Raw genomic sequence first — 25,719 nt, 5'->3', positions numbered from 1 at the left:
GTATGTCCAGAGTCAGAGAGGAGCACGTTAGAGAAAATCTTGGAGCTGTTAGAGGGGAGTTCAGGAGTCCGGGCTCGTGTGGCCCAGCTTCGTTCCTTGTTTTTCAATCAGCCCCAAAGGGAATGTGAGACTTTGATGCAGTACTCGAACACTTTACAGGAAACGTTGAATGAGGTGCAGCGACTAGACCCAGGGGCCATGGGGGCATTCCGAGAGGTAGACCGCTTACACCGGGATCAATTCATAATGGGGTTAGCCAATAGACTCCTTCGAGACAAACTGACGGAGATGTCCCGAGCTACCCCAGAATTATCCTTCTGGCAGATTTATCGGGCCACGGTGGAAAGGGAGGAGGAGTCTACTATGGTGGTCGAGGGGGAAGTGGACAGTGCACAGCTGGAGGGAGGTCTGGCACCAGTTTCAGGAGGGGGAGGACTGGTAAACGTTGTACAGGCTCTGCGTGCCGAACTGAAGGAGCTAAAGCTGGAGGTGTCTAAACTCAGAGCTGGGCCAGTCCCTACTCCTACGGAAGGGCCACCCGCCCCGTCTTCTGGAATGGTGGTTCCACAGTCTGCCAGGTCGCCCTCCTCGAATGATCCAAGTTCTCGTCCACGAGGAGCAGTCACCTGCTGAAGGTGTGGGCGTCGGGGACACATCTCCCAGTACTGCCGGATGTCTGCAGCCCCGGAGCCTCCTTTGCCGGCGTTAAACTCCCAGCCGTTGCCATGAGAGGGCGAGCAGCAGCGGCCCACCCCCCACAAAGCCCTCGATGGGAAGAACAAGATTTGTTCGCATGCAGTCCAGTGCTGGAAGTAGAGTTTGAAGGGCGGAAGATGAGATGCTTGGTTGACACAGGATCCGAATGTACCATAATACCCTTAGAGGTGTACGAAAGGAACTTCAGTCAACTCATGGTTCCCGAGGACGGCCGAGTGATAAGGCTTACAGCCGCTAACAATGGCGAACTGACGGTGAAGAGGATCGTGTGGATGCAACTGAAAATGTTTGGTCAAGAGCTGGGTCAGAAAGGGATTGTGCTGGTGGACCACCCTCCTAGAAGAGGGATGGAGGTGACGCTCGGAATGAACGTTCTGCGAGATTTAAATCATCAGATGTATGCCAGTGAGGGACCCTGATATTGGGCGCGTGCTACCCACCCTCGACCCACCCAGAGAATGTTACACCGTCTAGTGCTGAGTTGCGATCTCCTAAAGAGTGCGGTCCCTGGGGGTCGGGTGGGCCTGGTCCGGGTGCCATCACGGACCAAGATCACGCTAGCGCCCCGGCATGAAGAACTCTTAATGCAACCGGTGGGGGCTGCGCAGAGACTAAGTGGGCTTGAAGTACTCATCGAGCCAGCCCCAGAGAATTCCTCGTTCTCCAAGGCGCATGTGGCCCGGTCTCTGGCGATTGTGAAGAATGGACGGGTGCCAGTCAGATGTATCAACGTTTTAGATGAGGCTGTTACAATTCCTGCTGGAACCATTCTGGCTGAACTGTTCGTGCCAGCAGGGAAGGTGCCTGACAAGACAGTGTTCGAACTTCGCCCAGATGAACAGTCTTCATGGACATTCGTGGTCGAAGTAGGCCGGACCGAACATCCTACCGAAGAATGGAATGGTCGTGTGATCATGGACCAGATGGGATTGGATCGGGAGGAACTGACCCCCGTGCAATTGGAGCAGCTGGAGAAGGTCTTGTGGGAACATCAAGAGACCTTTTCGCGACATGCGGAGGATTGAGCATGAGATTCCCACGGGGGATACTCCTCCTATTAGGGAACATTATCGTCAAATTCCCCCAATGCTCTATCAAGAGGTGAAGCACATGGTGGCCAGTATGCTTGACAACCAAGTGATCCGAGAGAGCCAGCGCCCCTGGGAGGCCCCTGTGGTCTTGGTGCGGAAGAAGGATTGGACCCTTCGGTTTTGTGTGGACTATCGTAAATTGAATGCTCACACAGTGAGGGACGCATATCCATTACCTCGCATAGAAGAGTCTCTGTCGGCATTGGGTCGGGCCAAATATTTCTCGACGTTGGACTTAGCAAGTGGCTATTGGCAGGTACCAATGGCCGAAAAAGATCGGGCCAAGACGGCGTTTGTCCTACCAATGGGGCTCTATAAATTCAACCGGATGCCCTTCGGCCTCACTAACGCCCCGGGAACTTTTCAACGCCTAATGGAACATTGCTTAGGCGATCTGAATTTTGAATCAGTCCTGATATACCTAGATGACATTGTGGTGTTCAGGACCTCATTTGAAGACCATCTTGAGAAGTTACGTCAAGTTCTCCGGCGGCTCAGTTGTTATGGCATAAAAATAAAACCAAAGAAGTGCCAACTGTTACAGAGTTAGATTGAGTATTTAGGTCACGTGGTGACTCCGGAAGGGGTTCTGCCCGCGACCAGTAAGGTCATGGTTGTGCAGGAGTGGCCACCCCCTGTACCCTGCAAAAGGTTCTGGCCTTCTTAGGTTTAGCGGGGTACTATCGGCGATTTGTACCTAAGTTTTCACAAGTAGTGAGTCCCCTGAATGAGCTCTTAAGAGGGACGGCACAAGGCCCCCAAAATCGCCCCATCCCATGGGGACCCCAGCAGGAAAAGGCATTTGAGGAGGTGAAGACCGCCCTAACGAGTGCTCCGTTGTTAGCGTATGCCCGGTTTGATTCCCCTTTCCTGTTATACACCGATGGCAGTCTGCATGGGCTTGGGGCGGTACTAGCACAAGTGCAGGATGGTCAGGAGCGAGTAATCGCCTATGGCAGCAGGTCTTTAAGAGACACTGAAAGCAACCCAGCTAACTACAGCTCATTTTGCCTAGAGCTACTGGCCCTGGTGTGGGCGATGACAGAACGCTTTGCCAAGTATTTAACGGGAGCTGAGGTGCTAGTCATGACTGATAATAACCCTCTGGCTCACCTAGAAAACGCAAAGCTGGGAGCGTTGGAGCAGCGGTGGGTCGCTCGTCTTGCTAAGTTTAACTATCGAATTAAGTTTCGCTCTGGGCGGGAAAACGGAAATGTGGATGCACTCTCCAGGGTGCCCCTTGGGTCCTCGGGGGAAAATGTTGATGACCAGCTTGAGGACACTGAAACCCCTGACTTGTGGCAGGTACCTATCTTCCGAAGTGTGGTACATTCAAATGGGGTGGCGTCAGGGATGCCATGTGTTCTGGGAAAAACATCCTCGGATTGGGCGAAGGACCAGAACGATTGCCCTGACATTGCACTAGTGCGCAATTGGGTACAAAAAGGGGTCTGGCCGCGTGCAGAGGAAAAGGCCCAGCTGTCCATGGAAGAAGTGAAACTACTGTGACAGTGGGATAAGTTGTGTGTGGAACAAGGTGTACCTGCCATCTGAGCTGCAGCACCGGTACCAGCTGGTGATCCCTATGGGGGTGGGTCCGATGGTCGCTCGCGAGGATCATCAGAAGGGGCCCCACTTTGGGAGTGAAAAAGACACTCCAGTGGTTACAGCGAGTCCTCTATTGTCCTGAATTGGGGGAGATGGTGACAGAGGCGTGTCAGCAGTGTCGGGTCTATGGGCTCAGTAAGAGCCCTGAGAAGCGGGCGCCCACGCAATCTATTAAGACTTCCGCTCCTTTAGAGCTGCTCATGATTGACTATGTCTTCATAGGATACTCAACGTCTGGGTATTCCTATTGCTTGGTAATGACAGACCACTTCACCAAGTATGCTGTAGCAGTGCCAACAAGAGATCAGACGGCGGAGTCGGCGGCTGAAGCCGTGTGTCGACATTTCATCCAGGTGTTTGGGTGTCCGCAAAGAATACACTCGGATCAGGGGGCATGTTTTCAGGGGGCATTGATGAAGGAGCTGTACCAGCTGTATGGTGTCGCACAGTCGAGGACGACACCTTACCATCCCCAAGGTAACGGAGCTTGTGAGCGCTTTAATCGGACTCTGTTGCAGATGTTGAGGACGTTAGAGGGTAAACAACAGGTATGCTGGCCTGAGTATCTCCCCGAATTGATGTGGGCCTACAATAATAGAGTGCACAGCACTACTGGCTACTCACCACACATGTTGATGTTCGGGAGGCCAGAGCAGGACATTGAGGATTTAAGCATGCCAGATCCCTCCTCCAATCCCCCTCGGACCGCATCAGAATGGGTTCGGGAACACCGGCGATGATTGAGGGTGGTGTATCAGGTGGTGGGTGACCCATAGGGACATGCGTCCCATGCAAACCGAGCTTTTCTCCCCGGGGGATAGAGTGTTGGTGAGAATCAAACGACGGTTCGGAAAGCTGAGTGAACAGTGGTAGGCGACTCCGTACTTGGTAAAAAACCGGGTGAGCCCTGAGATTCCAGTCTACGAGGTCGAGCCAGTGGGGACAGGGGGACCAACCCGTAATCTTCATCGTAACATGCTACAACGGTGCTGGTTTAAAGATGCCGTCCCCGTTTCCACGGAACCACAAGCCGTCCCTAATGCTCTTGAATTCGATGGTGGGTCTGCCTCCGCGCCTGCTTACTTGCCCCCTGCGATCAATTTGTCCCCGTGTGGCGAGAGTATTGAGAATGTGGTATGTCCTTCAGAGAACGGGGAATCACGTCCGTTACCTGACCCGTATTATGTGGCACAGGGCGCCACACCTCAGGAGGGAGCAGCCTCATTGGCTCCCGTTGAAGAGACATCTGCCCCCTCGGGAGCCGAGCCGGTTGAGGTGGGTCCCAGGAGAACTACTCGAGCTACGGCGGGTATACCTCCACAGCGCTATGCACAAGACGACTTTGACTGGGGAGGTGTGTCGAGGACCCCAACCTCTAGTGGGTGGCATGTGAGAGTGTGAACTGTGATAGCAGCATTAGGAGAGCATTAGGACCCTGTGACTTTTTCCTGGCTGAGCTCAGAGCAGGGGCAGAGCTGGAGAGCCTGTGTGTTCTGAGGGTGTCTGCTGTGTGAGAGGCTAGACAGGAAGTCTGTGAGAACTGAGCTGCAACAAGACACTGTCTCTACAAGCTTCCCTGTGGAGATTGTTAACCCCTGTCCCTGGTGAAGCTGTGTCCCTGCTTAAGAACAAGTGCTGAGCTGGGGAAAGCTGTGTGGCTCTTTGGAGTTTTGTGGAAGTCCATGCTGAGTGGACTAGAGACTTTGTGCTGAAGGAGCCAAGTGTCGTGTGAGAGGGAAAGAGACTGAGGAATCCATCTTTGTGACGGAGCACATGATCGGTGGTCTGGAAAAGAGTGAGTGACTGCGAGAGAAGAGAAGGGGTCCGGTGTCATCCACATTGAGAGGATACTGACACGCCTTGTGAAGAGATCTTCCCAGAACTTAACCTGAGGCTACAGGACTAAAGTCCCCGGCGTGTGGGCTCGGCATCGGCCAACAAGACAAGGAACCTTTGCTGTTTTTGTGAACGTTGCTTTTGTTTTGGCGCCAAAGTTTTCCAGGACTAGCTGCAGCCACCGCGATTCACAGGCCTGTGATAGACTACATCTGAGGTTAATGGTACCGTAACTTTAAGATACCCGGGTATCCTTATAATAGGGGTATAAGAGCAATTGGTATAGTTTCATGCATTTTTATTGTTAATAGTGGTAGGATTGTACTCAGTGTGCCATCTCAGGGGGTCCCTATAGACCGCCCTCACTAGACTGACACTGTGTTTAGGTAAAATTGTTCCAGATCTTTAGAATAATTCACATAAGCTGGAAACCTTGAGATTGGCACATTGATTTCAGCTTTTGCTGATTGTGTGTATTTAGTAGGGACAGTGTCCCAGGTACAACCTGAGACTGGTTCATGCAATACTGAGTTTTAGTCTAATCCCTGTTTTAGTAAAGAAAGTGTTGTTTATTTCTGTCTCTGTCTCAGTTTGTGACTCACTGGATCGCTCTCGGACCTCCGGTCATTACAGGAGGAAACCGGAGGAAACCCACGCATACACAGGAGAACATACAAACTCCTTGCAGATATTGTCCTTGGTGGGATTTAATCCCAGGACCTTTGCAAAACTAAAGTACTAACCACTGAGCCGCCATTCTCCCCCACTAAGGATATGATTGACATGATCTTACATGCGTAGCAAGATATGACAATTACGTCATATAGCGTGTGCCGGGGTGATAGATTTGGTGCAACTTCTGGTCTAATTTTAAGACAGTAATAATAAATCTCCACTTTGTCTATTGGTTTTTCCTCCACTCTATAGCACCGTACATTTTTTCTAGTTTATATTTCCACACCACATTTCCTCACTTTTCTTCTTATCTGTACTGGGACAGAACTATACATTTATATTATGATTTCTTCCTACTTATAATATTATTGGATTGTGATTGGTCTTTTTTTATGTTTTTAGTGAACACAAGAAAAATTGAGAAGATGCATTTCCAAAGCTTCCGATTTTGCAAATGACAGGTCATATAATAAAGTATCCTAGCAATATTATGTTACCATGGCAACTCACAACCCTTTACGACATACTACCTAAGAAACACGTCACCTGGACACTGACCCTATAGCCTGTGAAGTGGCCCAGAGTAATATACAAAGTGCCGGAAGGGTTTGAGTATTTGCAAAAGCAATTCACAAGTGGCCAAAAGTGCAGCATCTGTATGCCGAAATATGCGGTGCAATTCATTCTAATATCAACTGGATGGAAATCATGTCGGCTGTTACCAACAGAGAAGAATAGCCAGCTTGCATCAAGTGACTTCTATTGTTGTGAGAGAATGCAGTTATGGCTCATGTCCTTTATATATAAATATCGTATCTAGAAGCAAAATATAATGGGTTGTGCAGGACAAGAAAGACATATCAGCTTTCTTCTCGAAACGCAGCCATGGCTGTCCATGAATTGTGTCTAACATTTCAGCTTATCTGGAGTCGTGATGGACGCGCCACATTAAAATTGTGATGCAGCGTCATTAATGGGGTTGCGGTGTGACCAGAATGCAATTATCGCCAAAAAATGATTGCAACAATCATCAAGAAAGAAGATATGTTTTTCTAATACCGTACAGAGCATGGTTGGATGAAGAAAAAAATAATACTAGCACTATGCCAGTAAATCTATAAAAAAATATTGAAAGAGTCACGTACAGTATGAATTTAGGTGGCATCATACTGAATACTTATGTCGCTGGGCTAAGGAGCCACCCATTTTTCTTTTTGCCAGGCTTCAGCTTGATATCGAGCCATGGCAGCTTGACGGATGAACGATCTGTAGGAAGATCGATCTTGTGCAAGTCTAGATAGGTCCACCAGGGTCTTCTCCGCCATTATCTTGATAATATCAAGTCATCGGGTTGCTGGTCTTCCTCTTCGTCTTATTCCTTTTCTTCTTCTGACCATGATCTCCTTCTCCAGTGATTGCTCTCTTCGTATGATGTGTCCATAGTCGTCAAGTCGTAGCTTGGCGATCCTTGCTTTGAGTGACATGTCTGACTTGATTTGTTCCAAAATTGATTTTTTTGTTCTTTTTGCCATCCATGGTATTGATAACACTTCTCCAGCACCACATTTCGAAGGCGTTAATTCTTCTTCTGTATTGCTTCTTTATCATCCAGGTTTCGCATCCATATGTTACCACAGAAATGACCAAACTACTGTATGTAAGAACCGTGACTTTGTCGCCGGTGAAATGTTCCTCGATTTGAAGACCTTGTCCAGTGTCTTCATTGTTTTTTTTGCCTGCAGACATTTACCCAAGAAGCCATAGACACCCCATTTTCTGCTTTATAAGGACTCAATACTACACTATATTATGAGCTATTTTTCCCCTTGGCATCTGAGCATCTCACTTTTTGTTTTCTATCATATTCTTATAATATGACTGCGTGCATGAGGCCTGAAACACTTAGCCACCAACCTCAAATATCTCCCTGTGTGGCTTGATTGACAGGTCTTTCCGTATATGCAAATAAAGAGACACCAAGCAATCTGAGTAGAGAAGGGAGGAGCCACCATCCAGATGACTCTTCTCAGTCCTTGCTAATTTTTCAGGAGTAACTTTGTTCAGTTAATTGTTGATCAGACTTTCAAAAGTAATGTTTTTGTGGCATATAATTCAGTATCTCCTTTCCTTCTCAAACACTTTGAGAGACCATGCAGTTGTTGGCTTCTGAAACCCTTGAAAGTTGGGGCTCAGCACTGATTGTACCAATCCCATTTTTCAGAAATCTGTGCAAGACTCTCCTGTTAAGCTATACTCCATTGTTAGCAAACCAAAAATTGTCCCATGATCATAGAAAAGAGATTAAAGGGGTTGTTCCCTTTCAGATATTTTTTGTCTATAAGCTGTGGGAGTTAGAAAAACACAAACTAAGTATTACTTGCCCTTCCCGGGTCACGCACTGGCTCTCCATCATTGCCCTGGTCTCTGATTATGTCTGCAGCATTGACGTCATAACAACAGTGCTGCAGCCAATCACTGACAAAGTCCTGTAGTTTCACTACTAAGGCTAGGGGTAGACGACCGTAGATTCTCTCATCCAGGAGAATTTTGTCGATTATGCATATGACACACTGATCAAACTCTGATCAGAGTAACATCATTCTCTCGGATGAGGAGAAGATGGAGAACAAAATTTCTCCATCTTTTCCACTGTGTCAGTGCACAATGATATCGGTCGGACTGTACTTAGATGACATCCGATTGCAGTGCAATATTTTCCACGCACTCATTGACTTGTACAGCCAAGTGCGATATGAATATCAGAACAAACTTGGACATGCAGCGATTTTTTCACTCCGAGGAAAAAAATTGTACCTGTGCGCAGCCCCATAGAATAACATTGGTCTGAGAGTAATCCGATGTTTGTCGGATCGCTCTCGGGTGTGAGCGAGTCCTAAGAGTGATTCATTTGTTAAATACTACAGATGCGGTCAGAACAGAGCATGGGAAGCTTGAAACACCGGATTGGCACTCATCATTATTGAACTGTGGTCAGGTGCTATACCTATTGTGTGAAATAATGGGGGCTCCATTTTTATCTTTGCTGTATGGCACTCTGTTTTGTTTTTGCGCCACTTAATGAAGAAATTAAACAAAAACATAGTATACACTATATCTATTGTATCAGTTTAGAATACAATTAAAAACAAAAATTACAAAGAAAAATCAGCATTCTGTTAACCCTCGCTTGCTGACAGTATACAACAGAAGTTCAAATGATAAAAAAGTTAGATTTCCCTTTACAAAACATACCTAGAATGAATATCTAGGGATAACATGTTATCTATAGAAGCTCCACTATTAATACCAGAGGTAGGCATCTTCCTGACAGCATATGCATGTATTGTAGAAGCAGAGAACTACGTCACTGCTCATTCCTGAGCCATAGAGGAGATCGAGACGACTTAATGAGCTCTTCCTCTGGGAGCTTCATTCACCCACGCAGGCAGGCAGCCAATGTGACCAAGCAGTGGAGGTGAAAGCCTTAAACATTAACGAGCAACATTAGGCAGATCTGAAAAAAAGAGCTAACATCTCGCACTATCCTCCCAGTGCAAAATGCTGAGATATTTTTAACTTCATACAGTATTTACTAGTTACATCATTGTCTTTTCTTTGTGGTTGGGCGACATCAGAATAAACTGTCTTCAGAAAACAAACACTGTCTCCATTCTTACACCATTAACCGCATAAAACAAACAACTTGTGTTTAGAAGACGCCTATTTTCTGCAAGACCGTGAAATATTGTGTCAGACAGGATGAAAATGTGAACAAACTAGATATGAATACAACTCGACTAAAAATTTTGGAGGGTGTCTTTGGGAATTTGCGCCCATTCTGCCCCCAATTTTTTCTTGAAAAATAAGTAACAGATGTTGGACTAAAAGGTCCATCTAGCTCGCACCTGATTATCAAGTTTCATCCCAAAAGTGTTCAATTGTGAGAGCTCTGAGGAGCTACCGGAGTTCCTCCACACCAAACTCATCAAACCATGTCTTTCATGCTGGAACAAGAAAGGGCTTTCGCAAAACCGTTGACATAAAGTAGTTAGCATATAATTGTCAAAAATATCTTTTTATCCTATAGCATTAAAGGGGTTGTCCACTACTTGGACATTCTGTTCCAGCGGTGTCAGCACTTGCTCTCCCGGGGCACTCATGACATAACAATGTCACGCGATCCCTGCGGCCATCAGAATTTGCTCCACTCTCTCCCTCTTTTGGACAAATCTGACATCTGGAGGAGGTGAGAGATTTGCTGCAGCTCCCATTTCCTTTGGATCTCTGGTTTGTCCGAAAGAGAGGAGAGTGAAGCCAGCGCTAACAATGTCACGCGAGCCCTGGGAGAATCAGTGCCGACATCGCTGAAATGGCGCTGGCACCAGAGGTGAGTATAAGTGTTATTATTTTAATTGAGGGAAACATAGGGATTGAGAAAAGGTTGTCTGAGTAGTGGACAACCCCTTTAGGATCTCCCTTCACATAAAAACATGAGGCAAGTTCAAACCCTTTTACAAACAGCCTCCTTCCAGTGACCTAGTATAGTAGGCTCTATGCATTTCGGTAGCTAGTGTTCTTCGAGCAACTGACAAACATAAATTTGACCAACACCAGATTGAAACCCATTTCATAAAGCTCCCCGAGCAGAGTACATGTGCTTATGTCACTTCCACGAGCAGTTTGAAACCCTCTAATGAGTGATGCCGCAGAAGACAGGCAGTTTGTACTCGCCGGGCACATGAACGTTAGTGAGTTTCCAAAGTCCACTACTTTTTCACTGAGTTTTTGTTGCTGCTAAACACTTCCACTTTGCAACATTTTTTTCAGATATATTGGAATACTTTGCACTTTACAATATGAGGATTTACAGTAAAACAGACATGTCTATTCCAAATTTTCATAAACTCACTTGTGAAAAAGATGGTATTCAAGTGACATTGCAGAGTCATTGAGCTCTTTAACCTGACCCACACTTATACCAATATCTGTCTATGGAGACTATATGAGATTGCACATGCATATAGTATATAATTAATCTTGCCCTTCTTTATATCTAATAGTTGTTATCCAGATGGCGTCCTATGTGCAAATGTGCTCCATGAAGACTGTTTCATGTTTATGGACTAAATGGACAGAGGGAGACTGTAAAGGTAAGATATTGTACCTTCCAGACTTCTGGATGGCAAATTTGCGTAGTTACACAAGGGTGTAAAGATGGAAGAAATCAAATCACCTCTGCTGGCTGTATGGACATCTCTGTCCAAGTAAAGAAAAAGTTAAAAAGTCATGCACTGTTATTATTATTATTATTATTATTATTATTATTATTATTATTATCATATTTAATATACTACTACTATACTACTACTACTACTACTACTAATAATAATAATAATAAAATGCCAGCTATAATATTATTACATTTATTTTATTATTACATTTACATTATTATTATTACTATAATTATTATTACTACTACTACTATTACTATTATTACATTTATTATTATTACTAGTATTATTACTACTAATAGTATTGCTATTATTATTAGTACTACTAGTACTAATAATAATCCAACAATAATAAGTATTATAAATATTATTGTTGTTAGTATTATGATTAGTAGTATTATAATAATAATTATTATTGTTATCAGTAATATAATTATTATTATTACTATTGTTACTATGAGTACAATGACTAATAATATTCTAACAAAATTCAGTCCATTTATGTAGAAACAATTATACTCTCTATTTTTCAGTAATATTTAATTTTGCCAAAAACTTTTCTTCTCTTTTCCTTGTTAGCGAAGTCTTTTCTGTATTTTTCGGAAATCTAGTTAAACTGTCATGCATAGTAAAACGGAATAATTTTCTTGCCGGTTCTCCATTTACTGATGGAGCAGTAGAGATTAAGAATTGCCTGCAGATAAGCCGAAAGCATAGAGATAACTAGATGCAATCTTAGGTTAAAATTGCTCTGCTTTTTCATGAATAGTTCAAGGAAAAAACATGAAAGAAGAACAAATAAAAGAAAAGAAACATAAAAGAAACTTTATAGGGCTACAAAATGTATATGAGTTTTATTTTGTATTCTCTAAGAAATAATGGGGCAGATTTATTAACCTAAATGTACCACAATTTTAATTCACATTAATGAGGACACAAATGTGATGTGATCCCAGCCGTATGCTCGCACCACTATGCATGCGACTATTCGTTATACTGTGTGGAAGCAGAAAAACAATTGGAAAAACATGTATGCTTTACCTTAAATTTATCAACTTCAGCTTTCGAACAAGTTGCATGATAGGAGAGGACCTATGTAAAGAAAGAGTTAAAAAATTATACATTTACAATCAATAATTTCTACCTCACCATATTGGACAAATATAGGGTTTTAGATAAACCCAGAAATAAATCAACTACTTGGAACACTTTGCAATAGCTTAAAGGGATTATCCACAACAATGACAACCCTTCTCAAATACTATATTCCCCCTTGTAAACTAAAAATACCCTATACTCACCCCTCACGTGTCACGTCTAGAGATGTCGGCGCAGGGTCTTTTATGGCTTAACTAGCATGGTTATGTCATTTGAGCACTGCAGCCAATCAGCGGCTACTATTTAACTGCTGTGCTCTCACTTCCATTGGACGAACCTAAAAAGTCCAAAAGAAGTGAGAGTGCAGCAGCCCAATAGCAACCGCTGATAGGCTGCATACTCACATAGTATGACAATGTCAGGCAAGCCCTGGGAGACCCCATGCCAACATAGCTGAAATGGCCACAGTACAAGAGGTGAGTATAGGGTATTTTTATTTTACACGAAGAAATATAGTATTTAAGAAGGGGATGTCTACAAAAAAGTGAGAGTGCAGAAGCTCAATAGCAGCCGATGATTGGCTACAGTGCTCACATAGCATGACAATGTCAGGCAAGCCCCGGGAGACCCGGTGCCAATATACATGGAATGGTGACAGTACAGTTGTTCAGTATAGGGTACTTTTATTTTACATGGGGGAATATAATATTTAAGAAGAAGTTGTCCAAGTAGTGGAAGACCCCTTTAAATTACACAACACATGATTTTATGTAGCAATATATACATTTGAGCTTGTTGTGCATATACAATTAACACTTGTGTTACCCTTTTATTTTCTTACACTTTTATTGTCTCATAAAAAGTTGACATGATCCAGAAACACTTGTGCCATAAATGATGAGGTCCTATAGTTTTACCTAAGATAGTCATCCCAACAAATCAAACATTGAAAACACAAGGCTGGAGGTGGTTCAGAGCATGGTTATTTTGTAAGGTATGTGATTATGTATTTAGTATAGCAGGCACATTTGGGACATCAAGTAGAGAAGACGCTGACACTTGTTTGATCCATGGATCAATTCTTCAATTTTTTTTACATTTCCAAACTATTTATTGCCGATGGAAATTGAAATCCATCACAGATTTGCACCACCCAATAGAAAAGGTGATGGAACCAACCTTGGCTGGATCCCTTCTCCTAGCAGCCATACATGTCTTTGCTGTGCTTTGCAGATTTTTGATCTTGGGTTATATGGCTTTATTATTAATATAATATAGAAAATGCCGCCTTTCCTTGACTTATGAATTCATGTGAGTTCATTAGTAGAAATAGCACCCTCTCGTATAATGTTCCCTGTACATGAAACTCACTAATGGTCATTTAGACACACATAACAGGAGGCTTTTCTATTCTTCTGTAATAGGGCCATTAGGATTATGTCAAGGTATCAGGTCTTATTTCAACAGAAACATTTTTATAATGATCACCTGTCACCTTTTTAAAACATGTTCTATTAAGTTAAAAGTCACTTTGTAAAATTCAGATAATTACTAGTTCTTTTCTGTGTCTGTTCTATAAATTCAGTTTAGCAATAGAAACTGTGCCGTTCTAGTGGTTGCCCAGGGCAAAAGAGAAACTTTAATGTGATATGAGACAGTTGGGTGCTAAAAGAATAATCATCATCCTTTATTAGCCTTCCAGGTAGATGGAATCCCTTAGGAAATACGAAGATTTTACAAGTATGCTCAAAATGTAGCATGCAATAGTGAAATGCTAGCTAATGAATGTACATGTCAATACATAAAAAAAAACATTAATATCGTGGTTATGACAGTCATTTTTATTAGTGTTTTCTTCATCAATTAATCTTGTCTACTAATTAGAACAAATGTAGACTAGGCAGTCTGAAAATGAGGAATAACCTCTGATGCTTGGAATACCCATGTAAGTTTGTGGGAATCTGCACTGATTGAAAATTGTAGCTGAAAATTCTTTCTTTGAGATGGAATCTACAAGTTTATGAGAAGGCACAATGACATCTGGGCATATCTACATTAAGTCTAGTGTTGAGCAAGCATGCTCGACACTGCTCGGTACTCGCACGAGCATCTCACTACTCGGGATGTTCGGCGAGCACTGAGCATTTCCGGGTTACTCGGGCGGGAGCTCGGGTCTCCGCCCTGCACATTTGGCGCTCTTTACAGAGCCAATGAACATGCAGGGATTGCCAGCCAGTCACTGTAATGCCACAGCCATGTTGTTTGTGGGCATTACAGTGATTGGCTGGCCGCACAGCGTCACCTCAAGTATTTAAAACCGGGCGCCGCCATCTTGGACACAGTCGCCCGGGATCAGACAGTGTAGGGAGAGTGCGGCTGAGTTAGGGAGAGATATATAGTGCGAAATAGTTAGTGTAGGGTCTGTAAAGCCTGCCAAATCAAACAAACAGTCCTTCTCAGGACTAATATCCATCCCAGATATCAGGCAGGCAGGCAGTATAGGAGATGCAGTGGTTATACCAGCAAACGCTGCATTACAGTTCTGTGTGCTCCTGTTGGTCAAATTGCTAGACTTATCCCCCAGTCTCAGGGGCCAGGAAAAATTCTTATTTTTTCATCTAAATTCTGTATTTTTTTTTCCCTCAGTCAGACTGTACAAATACACGTCTTTTTAACCTTTTGGTATTCCCCCCCCCCCTAAGAAAAAAAAATTGAGTGTGTCTGTGACTGTTCAGACACCAATCTCTTTAAAAGAGTCTGGTGTAGGCCAGAGAAATAGAACTGTGGTTTTGCAGTTCCACGGGTCAAATCTCTGTATTATCCGGCTTTTGGCATTTTTTGCCGTAAAAAAAAAACTGTAATAGTGTCTCCCTGACTGGTCAGACACCAAGATATCTGTTTAAAAGAGTCTGGTGTACGCCACATAACTATAACTGTGGTTTTGCAGTTCCACGGGTCAAATCTCTGTATTATCCGGCTTTTGGCATTTTTTGCCGTAAAAAAAAACTGTAATAGTGTCTCCCTGACTGGTCAGACACCAATATATCTGTTTAAAAGAGTCTGGTGTAGGCCAGAGAAATAGAACTGTGGTTTTGCAGTTCCACGGGTCAAATCTCTGTATTATCCTGCTTTTGGCATTTTTTTGCCGTAAAAAAAAACAGTAATAGTGTCTCCCTGACTGGTCAGACACCAATATATCGTTTAAAAGATTCTGGTGTAGGCCAGAGAAATAGAACTGTGGTTTTGCAGTTCCACGGGTCAAATCTCAGTATTATCCTGCTGTTGGCATTTTTTTGCCGTAAAAAAAAAACAGTAATAGTGTCTCCCTGACTGGTCAGACACCAATATATCTGTTTAAAAGAGTCTGGTTTAGGCCAGAGAAAGAGAACTGTGGTTTTGCAGTTCTACGGGTCAAATCTTTGTATTATCCTGCTTTTGGCCTGTTTTACGTAAAAAAAAAAAACAGTAATAGTGTCTCCCTGTCTGTTCAGTTACAAATATATCTGTTTAAAAGATTCTGGTGTAGGCCAGACAAATAGAACTGTGGTTTTCCTCTTCCACGGTTCTAATCTAATTTTTATTACCCTTTTTCCATTGATAGTGCGAGTGTAAGCTATTTTACTTCATTTACAATGGGCAAGGCGCGTGGCAAGGGACGTGGAACTGGACGTTATGGTGATGGTGCGTGTAGAGGACGGGGCCGTGGCCAAGGTGAAAATGTGCCACAACCAACAACCACATGTTCTTACTCCCACTTCTTGACCGAATTACTAGGGAAGCACACTACAACACCAGTATTGCGAACTGATCAGTGTGAACAGGTTATTAATTGGATAACAGATAATACTTCCAGTTACCTGGGCACCACCACCTCCGGTCTGTCTTCCACGCGGTCAAGTTTTAGTAGCCGTGAGTCTCGACCGCATACTCCTCCTCGCCCTGATGTTCCTTCCTCCGACCATGCCGAGTGTCGTCAGACAGCAACTGATCCCACAGTTGGACACTCTGAAGAGCTGTTAACTGGTCCATTTCCATATTTGGGCCCCTCGCCTGCTCCGCTTGAAGTGGTGGAAGAGGAGATCCCATGTAGCGATGCCCAAATATTTGAACAGCCACAGCCACAGGTAGTCGACGCTGGCAATTTGTCACAAGAGGTGGACGATGACAAGACACAATTGCCACGAAGTGAGGAGGAGGATCGTGGTGCGCAAGTGGAAGAGGAGGAAGTGGTGGATGATCTAGTAACTGACCCAATGTGGCAGGAGGACACGCAGAGCGAGGCCAGCAGAACACAGGGGGAGGGAGGCAGAGTACCCCAACAGGCAGGAAGAAGCAGTGTGGTGGCCGCACACAGAAGGCGGGCAACAGTTCCCCGTAACACCAACACGAGGGACGTTGCCAGTACAACCTGTAGGTCTTCAAGAGTCTGGAATTTTTTTAAAGACTCTGCTGATAACCCCAAAAAGGCCATTTGTACCACCTGCCATGCCAGCATCAGCAGGAGTGACAAAACTACCAGCCTGACCACCACCAGCATGATCAGGCACATGTCAGCAAAAAACCCGACTTTGTGGGGCGAACCCCAGGGTCCACGACCAGTGTCAGCGGGTGTCACCACTGCTTCTTCCGCTGTTGTGCGTGTAATAGAACCCCCTGTTGTGCGTGAAAGGCAATCCCCTGTCCATACTGCATGCAAAGATGCCCCCTCCGCTCAGTCTTCACTTGTTATGGCAGTTTCTCAAGAAACAGCATCAACGTCCACATCCACGTCCCACTGCAGCGTTCAATTGTCCATATCCCAGAGCTTTGAATGAAAGCGCAAATTCGCAGCAAACGCCCCACAGGCAACAGTCCTAAATTCGCACATTTCACGACTGCTTGCATTGGAAATGCTGCCTTTTAGGCTGGTGGAGACGGAATCCTTCCGCAACCTTATGGCGGTGTCCGTCCCTCGGTACTCGGTCGCCAGCCGACACTATTTCACCCGGTGTGCCATCCCTGCACTACACAAGCACGGGTCCCAAAACATATGCCGTGCCCTCAACAACGCAGTTACTGGGAGAGTCCACCTGACAACGGACACGTGGACAAGTGCTTGTGGCCAGGGACGGTACATCTCCTTGACGGCACACTGGGTAAACATAGTGGAAGCTGGGACCCAGTCGGACCTTGGGACGGAACACATCCTCCCCACACTGAGGATTGCGGGCCCTATGTCAGCCAGAGTTGCCCCCACAGTGTAGAGCTCCTGCGCATCATCCTCCTCCTCCTCCTCATTAGTGTTGAGCCACCCCCGTAGTGTTCGAGTTTGGTTCGGTTCGTCGAACACCCGTGTGTTCGCCGAACTGTTCGTCGAACACCTTCGAACACCGTTAAAACCAATGGCAGGCAAACAAAAACACATAGAAACACATAGAAAACACCTTCAAAGGTGTCCAAAAGCTGACAAACTGCTCAGAAGACACAACTAACACATGGAAAAGTGACAAGTACATATAGTCATGCGAAAAGAAAAGAGGTGGAGGAGTAAAAGGAGGGGGAGACACAGATATAGGCATGTCATGCCCTTCTAAAATCCAAAAAGTGAGAAGCCGACACGGCCAGTCCGTTCCTGCCCGTGCCACCTCTGTGTCGCCGGGTTTGTGCCAGAGCCGCGGTGGACCCTGACGGCCAGCCCCCCTATCCCAATACTGGTGCCTGTCCGCCGGTGGGTCGAGGCCCCCCACGGTGGGGGGGGAGTAACATCTGCAGAAGAAAGACCATCTTCCAGCCAAACTAAGATGTCGACTTCTTTTCGTGGACAATGTGATACGATCCCATTCTTACGGACACGCCCATCGCTACAAATTCTAAATGAGGCACAAAAACAGCAGGTGCTTCAATGGATATCAAGTGCTCCTTCAAGTGGGCTCTCCATCACCTCAATTTCAACATCACAAATACTCCAGTCCTCAGAGGTGTCACCCCAATCGCACTTGCTTCCTCACAGCTCCCAAGTCTCCAGCTGCCCGTCTGAGTATGGGGTAGCACAGATGGTTGAGTCTGCACAGCTGTTTACTCATACTATAGCCTGGGAAACGGAGGTCTGCTCCAGAGCTTCTGTTAATCCAGATGAGGAAATGATCTGATCTGATGCCCAGAATCTTTATAAGTCGGATCCAGGACCAGATGAAGAAGGTTCTGAGCATAATGTAGACCCTTGTTCCCAAACTGTAACTCCTGTTGGTGGAGACAATGATGAAGACGATGATGAGACTCAAATACCTGATTGGAGCGACAACTTGACTTTTCGGTCAGGGCAGGAAGAGGTTGGCTCTGAGGACGACGGGTGTGATAACACACAGGGTGATGATGACGAGGTTGGAGATCCCACTTACTGTCAACCCACAGTCAGCCAATCGATGAGGTCAGCAGAGGAGGTGGAGGAGGATGTGACTAGCCCTGGGGATGGGGATGACTCGGTACCCGGGCATTTGCCTGGCCTTGGGGATGTCGCGGTGGTCGGCTCCCTGGCCCGTACCCTGGGGTCTCTCATTAAAAGGGTGGATAATTGTTAATTTTATAAGAGTTCATGATGCCACCTGTGGTATCTGGTGACAAGCACCAGCGCTGCAGCAGTCCACTGAGGCCGGTGATAAGGCAGCTCGATGGTATAGCTCCCCACAGGTGGAGCTAGGTCTCAGGGCAGCGTATGCAGGGGGAATGCAGGACAGGCGAGACCCAGCTGGGTCAGAGCAAGAACGGGAACGGACACGGTAGTCACTTCAGTACCTTTTACTGGTGGAAATTCAGGCACATCCCAGAGCACTGTAGGGTGAAGGGTGCATATCAGGATCCTCCCCAATGAGCGGGTGTAGGGCCTCCTGTTTCTTGCCTCTGCGTAGTAAGTTTCTGACTAGAGATGAGCGTTGTTCTACTCGAACTGTTCGCCAATCTCAAATTCGAGCTGTTTTGGGCGGTGTTCGAGCCGTTCGGCGAACACGAACAATTTGAGAAAAATTCGGCTGTTCGAGGTTATGTTCGATAACTGTTCGTGCACCAAAATCATAACTGGATTTTTTCTCAGTAATGATGAAAATTAATGTTAATACGCAGTTTGAGTGTACAGCGGGGTGGGGGGAGGAGCAGGGGATGGATCTCTGCAGGAATAATGAAGATCTCCATTTTTTTTTCTCTTTCCCGCATTTGCAGTGGGGAGGTGCAATCTGTCAGCCTATCAGCAGCGCACACACGGAGCGAAGTGCTTTTTTTCACACAAGCAAGGGCATGTGTCATTGGCAGTGTATGTCACATGTCCTTGCCCTATAAGACCAAGCCATTTTCCCCGTCGCCACCATTTTCTCACTGCTGCAGCTGCGTGTTAGACTGCACCGCTGTTGCTGTGTGCGCTATACCTTGTTAATTTCAAGCCAATTTTCGCACAAATCTACAGATAGCTTGGGAGTAGGGAATAGTTGTGATTGCAGTCCTTTTAAGGACTAGGTTACAGCATTTCCTACGACTTTTATCAGGCAGGTCTGTGCTCTTAAATAGATAGGTTGTGGGAGTAAAGACTAATTGTAATTGGAGTCCTTTTCAGGACTAGGTTACATCAGTTCCTATCAGTTTTTGCCAGGCAGGTCTGTGCCAGTGCTGTGCAAGCTTTTTTCACAGCATTTGGCTGAATCTAGCAAAGCTAATCCTTTTTGGCCTATTGCAGAGTGTGTTAGTCAGTGGAGTAGCCTATCTGTGTTGCAAGACATACCACCTGTGTATAGAATACCAATTTTTTTACTGCACCTAGTGAAGTAAAATCTTTTGGGCATAGCATCATTCTATTAGTCCATCTATACTGACCTCCATCAGGTTGCAAACTGAATCTAATTTTTTTCTGCATCTAGCTCTGAAAAAATATTTGGCCTTCTAGCAGTGTGTCGGACTTTCTCTATTAGTCCATCTATACTGACCTCCATCAGGTTGCAAATTCAAAATAATTTTTATCTGCATCTACAGTACCTCTGAAAAAATATTTGGGCTTCCAGCTGTGTGTGGGACTTGTTGTATTAGTCCATCTATACTGACCTCCATCAGGTTGCAAACTGAATATATTTTTTTCTGCATCTACCTCTGAAAAAATATTGGGCTTCTAGCTGTGTGTGGGACTTGTTGTATTAGTCCATCTATACTGACCTCCATCAGGTTGCAAACTGAATATATTTTTTTCTGCATCTACCTCTGAAAAAATATTGGGCTTCTAGCTGTGTGTGGGACTTGTTGTATTAGTCCATCTATACTGACCTCCATCAGGTTGCAAACTGAATATAATTTTTTTCTGCATCTAGCTCTGAAAAAATATTTGGCCTTCTAGTAGTGTGTCGGACTTTCTCTATTAGTCCATCTATACTGACCTCCATCAGGTTGCAAATTAAAAATAATTTTTATCTGCATCTACAGTACCTCTGAAAAAATATTTGGCCTTCTAGCTGTGTGTGGGACTTGTTGTATTAGTCCATCTATACTGACCTCCATCAGGTTGCAAACTGAATCTAATTTTTTTCTGCATCTAGCTCTGAAAAAATATTTGGCCTTCTAGCAGTATGTCGGACTTTCTCTATTAGTCCATCTATACTGACCTCCATCAGGTTGCAAATTCAAAATAATTTTTATCTGCATCTACAGTACCTCTGAAAAAATATTTGGGCTTCTAGCTGTGTGTGGGACTTGTTGTATTAGTCCATCTATACTGACCTCCATCAGGTTGCAAACTGAATATATTTTTTTCTGCATCTACCTCTGAAAAAATATTGGGCTTCTAGCTGTGTGTGGGACTTGTTGTATTAGTCCATCTATACTGACCTCCATCAGGTTGCAAACTGAATATATTTTTTTCTGCATCTACCTCTGAAAAAATATTGGGCTTCTAGCTGTGTGTATGTCACGCTGTCTCTGTATACTGGAGGTAGGGGGCCTAAGCTGACCCTAAGCTGGGGCCCTGACTAATCCCTCAACCTGGAGGTACTGTTAAAGGTACAGAGGTCCAGGCCGCCAGCGTAACCCCTACCTCCTGAGGATCCCTGCACCTAAGTAATCTAGTCCTGAGAAGGACCCCGATCACAACAAAAGGGGACAAGTAATAATATGCCCACACACAGTACTTAGACGAACGAGACAGTACAAGGGAAAAACCAAAACCACCTTGCATACAAAAACTACACAACTACAACAGAGGGAACACCAACGGGAAAGGAGATAAATGATAAAGCGAGGAAGGGAAAAAACACTCCAAATACACTTATCTCTGAAACTCCAAATACCACGATCCGCTCTGTTAGTCTGCATGAAATGCTTTCACCGACACTTCCCTAACAGACCAGCAGGCATTTGAAGGAGTCTCACTACAGCAGCATTGATTGCAGCTGGGCGAGGCTGGACCTCGTCTAGCACAGAGAGAGAGAGAATTAACTCCCTCACTGCCGAAAAACACAAAGCACCAAAAAGTCAGCTGCGAGAAGTCAGGCTGTGTAATCGTGACGATCTTCGTGGCGACACACCCGTGACAGTACCCCCCCTTCTACGAGGGGCCTCCGGACCCTCAGGGCCAGGTTTATCCGGGTGAGTCGTGTGGAAGGCCCGAACTAATCGGTCTGCGTTAATATCCAACGCAGGAACCCACATCCTCTCCTCAGGACCATACCCTTTCCAATGAACCAGGTACTGAAGGGACCGGCGATTAAAGCGTGAGTCGATGACCCTCGATACCTGGAACTCCAAGTTACCCTTGACCACCACTGGAGGGGGAGGTAAAGGTGACGGTACCACCGGCGCCACATACCTCTTAAGCAACGATCTGTGGAACACGTTGTGAATTTTAAACGTAGGGGGGAGGTCAAGACGGAATGCCACCGGATTAATAATAGAACTGATTCTGTACGGCCCGATGAACCTGGGACCCAGTTTCCAGGAGGGAACCTTAAGTTTTATATTCCTGGTAGACAACCATACCCGATCGTTCACACTAAGGTCCGGACCAGACACTCTCCTCCTATCAGCCATACGTTTGTATCGGTTCCCCATAGTATTCAGATTCTTCAGCACCCCTCTCCATACTGAAGCGAGTGATGAGGAAAATCGTTCCTCCTCAGGAACCCCCGAAGAGCCCCCCCCTACTGAAAGTACAAAACTGGGGGTGAAAACCATATGCCCCAAAAAACAGGGACTTACCAGTGGACTCGCTCCGCCTATTATTAAGAGCAAACTCTGCCAGAGGTAAGAAAGAAGCCCAGTCCTCCTGGTTCTCTGACACAAAACACCGGAGATATGTCTCCAAGCTCTGGTTCATACGTTCCGTCTGACCATTGGTCTGAGGATGAAAAGCCGATGAGAACGACAAATGCATCCCCCGCCGTGCACAAAACGCCTTCCAGAACTTGGACACAAACTGAGACCCCCGATCAGACACCACCTCGGAGGGTACCCCGTGAAGCCTCACAATCTCCCCAATGAACACCTGCGCAAGAGTTTTAGCATTAGGGAGAGCCGGAAGAGCGATAAAATGTGCCATCTTGCTGAACCTGTCCACTACAACGAGTATGACCGTTTTACCCGAAGACGGAGGGAGGTCCGTAATAAAGTCCATAGACAGATGAGTCCAAGGACGCTCCGGGATCTTCAAAGGTAAGAGGGCCCCAGACGGACGGGTATGTGAGGTCTTAGAGCGCGCACAAACCCCACAGGACGCGACAAAAGTTACCACCTCCTTATGTAAGTTAGGCCACCAAAACCGACGCGAGAGGAGATCCACAGTTGCTCTACTCCCTGGGTGTCCTGCAAAAACTGAGTTATGGTGTGCCTCGATCACCTTTTGTCGCAACTGATCTGGAACAAACAGTCTCCCCGGAGGTCCAACAGGGGCGTCCCCCTGAGCCTCCAATACCTCCTCCTCCAGCTCAGAGCATACTGCCGAAACCACCACCCCCTCCTGAAGGATAGGAATCGGGTCGTCCGTATTCCCGGCCCCAGGGAAACTACGAGATAAGGCATCCGCCTTTACATTTTTTGATCCAGGACGATATGTAACGACAAAATTAAACCTGGTAAAAAACAATGACCACCTAGCTTGTCTGGGATTCAGACGTTTCGCGGACTCCAGATATAGCAGGTTCTTGTGATCGGTGATGACGGTGACCGGATGGACTGCCCCCTCCAAAAAATGGCGCCACTCCTCAAAAGCTAACTTAATGGCCAAGAGTTCCCTATTGCCGACATCGTAATTCCTCTCAGCGGACGACAATTTTTTAGAGAAAAAGGCGCACGGATGCCACTTACCAGGGGACGAACCTTGTGACAATACTGCTCCCACCCCTACCTCGGAAGCGTCTACCTCTACAATGAATGGCTGTGACGCATCAGGTTGAATGAGTATGGGTGCCGAGGCAAAACATTTTTTCAAGGAGGAGAATGCTTGACAAGCCTTGTCAGACCACCTAGAAAAATCCGTCCCCTTTTTAGTCATGTCTGTAAGAGGCTTAACCATGGACGAGAAATTACGAATGAACTTCCGGTAATAATTAGCAAACCCCAGGAAACGTTGTAGTGCCTTAAGATTCTCTGGCCGATCCCACTCAAGAACTGCCCGCACTTTCCCAGGGTCCATACGAAAACCGGACGCTGAAACCAGGAAGCCTAAAAACTGGAGTTCCTGTACGGCGAACACACACTTTTCCCATTTGGCATACAGTTTATTATCCCGCAAGATCTGTAACACCTGCCTAACGTGCTGCTGATGAGACACCAGATCCGGCGAGTAAATTAAGATATCATCCAGATATATGACAACAAACTGTCCCACCAGGCGGCGAAAAATGTCATTAACAAAGTGTTGGAACACCGCCGGGGCATTAGTCAGACCGAATGGCATGACAAGGTTCTCATAATGCCCCTCCGGAGTGTTAAACGCCGTCTTCCACTCATCCCCCTCCTTCATCCTAATCAGATTGTACGCCCCCCTGAGATCCAACTTAGAGAACCATTTGGCGCCCACGATCTGATTAAAGAGATCGGGAATAAGTGGGAGCGGATACGGATCTCGGACCGTAATCCGATTAAGTTCACAGAAATCCAGGCAAGGGCGTAGGCCTCCATTCTTTCTTCTTAACAAAGAAGAACCCCGCAGCCACCGGTGAAGATGAAGGTCTAATATGCCCCTTAGCCAGACTTTCTGAAATATAATCCTTCATGGCCTGCCTCTCAGGACCAGAAAGGTTATACAACCTAGCTTTAGGTAACTTGGCCTCAGGGAGCAGTTTTACAGAACAGTCATACTCGCGATGAGGAGGTAGTTCCTGACACCCTTTCTCCGAGAATACATCCTCAAAGTCCGCCAGAAATGGAGGTAAGACCCAAGGAGTAACCGCACCGATGACCGTGTTCATGCAGTTTTTATTACAGAATTTACTCCATTGGCTTATCTCTCTGGTTTGCCAATTAATAACCGGGTTATGCTTAGTTAACCAAGGAAGGCCCAACACTATAGGAGTGGGAAGACCCTCCAACACGTAGCAAGACAACAGTTCTTTATGTATCGCCCCCACTTGAAGTTTTACGTCATGCACAGCTTGCAAAAAACTTCCCTGACCGAGAGGCCTGGCATCGATCGAGAATATGGGGATGGGTTTAGCCAACTCACTCAATCGCATACCTTGAACCCGGGCAAACCGAGCATCAACCAGATTAGCCCCGGCCCCACTATCCAGAAGAACAGATATCCTCTCAGTTCTCGTACCCACCACCACCTCCGCCGGTACGAGAAACTGAGACGAACCTAGGGACGAAATACCTACTCCCAGATTGCCGTCCACCACACAACCTGGGATCAACAGTTTTCCGACGACTCTTCACTCTGCAAGGGACGGGATGGACACCCCCCAATAAAATGTCCCTTTCTCCCGCAGAAGAAACACCTTCCTGTCTTATGGCGCACCACCGGTCCCCTCCCCCGAAATGATGTCCCTCCTAATTGCATAGGCTCCTCTGGACTGACCAGGGGAACCACCATATGAGGGGACCTTGTAGGAGGTGGAGTCATCACAGGGGGTAGAGTTATCCCGCACCTCTCCCGAAGCCGTCTGTCAACGCGAATAGCAAGGGCCATAGCGGCTTCCAGTGACGCGGGAGAGTCATACTGTGCCAACACATCCTGTAATTTGTCGGATAAACCTTGACAAAACTGGCTCCTAAGAGCCGGGTCATTCCACTGGGTGTCCGTGGCCCACCTACGGAACTCCGAACAGAATTCCTCCGCCGGACGATCTCCCTGCTGGATCCTACGTAACTTAGACTCAGCAAAGGAGATCCGATCTGGGTCATCATATACGAGTCCCAGAGCAGCGAAAAACCTATCCACTGACTGGAGAGCCGGGGAGCCCGGGGGAAGAGAGAACGCAAAAGATTGTGGTTCCCCTTGCAGGAGCGAGATGACAATTCCC

General features: G+C 45.9%; 1 protein-coding gene across 1 annotated transcript in view; it reads right to left on the bottom strand.

The window, feature by feature from the left end:
- Positions 1 to 25,719, bottom strand: part of PDE11A (phosphodiesterase 11A) — a 921,640-nt gene that overhangs the window by 318,233 nt on the left and 577,688 nt on the right. Inside the window, exon 10 of the mRNA XM_073646878.1 lies at positions 12,200 to 12,250. Within this exon, the coding sequence (XP_073502979.1) occupies positions 12,200 to 12,250 (51 nt within the window). The remainder of the gene's footprint in view (positions 1 to 12,199; positions 12,251 to 25,719) is intronic.

The sequence above is a fragment of the Phyllobates terribilis genome, unplaced genomic scaffold, assembly GCF_046119375.1.
Source record: "Phyllobates terribilis strain yellow unplaced genomic scaffold, ASM4611937v1 Scaffold_9__5_contigs__length_417890890, whole genome shotgun sequence".
Taxonomy (NCBI): Eukaryota; Metazoa; Chordata; class Amphibia; order Anura; family Dendrobatidae; genus Phyllobates; species Phyllobates terribilis.
The sequence above is the reverse complement of the archived record's forward strand: the minus strand, read 5'-3'. Positions and strand labels throughout refer to the sequence as shown.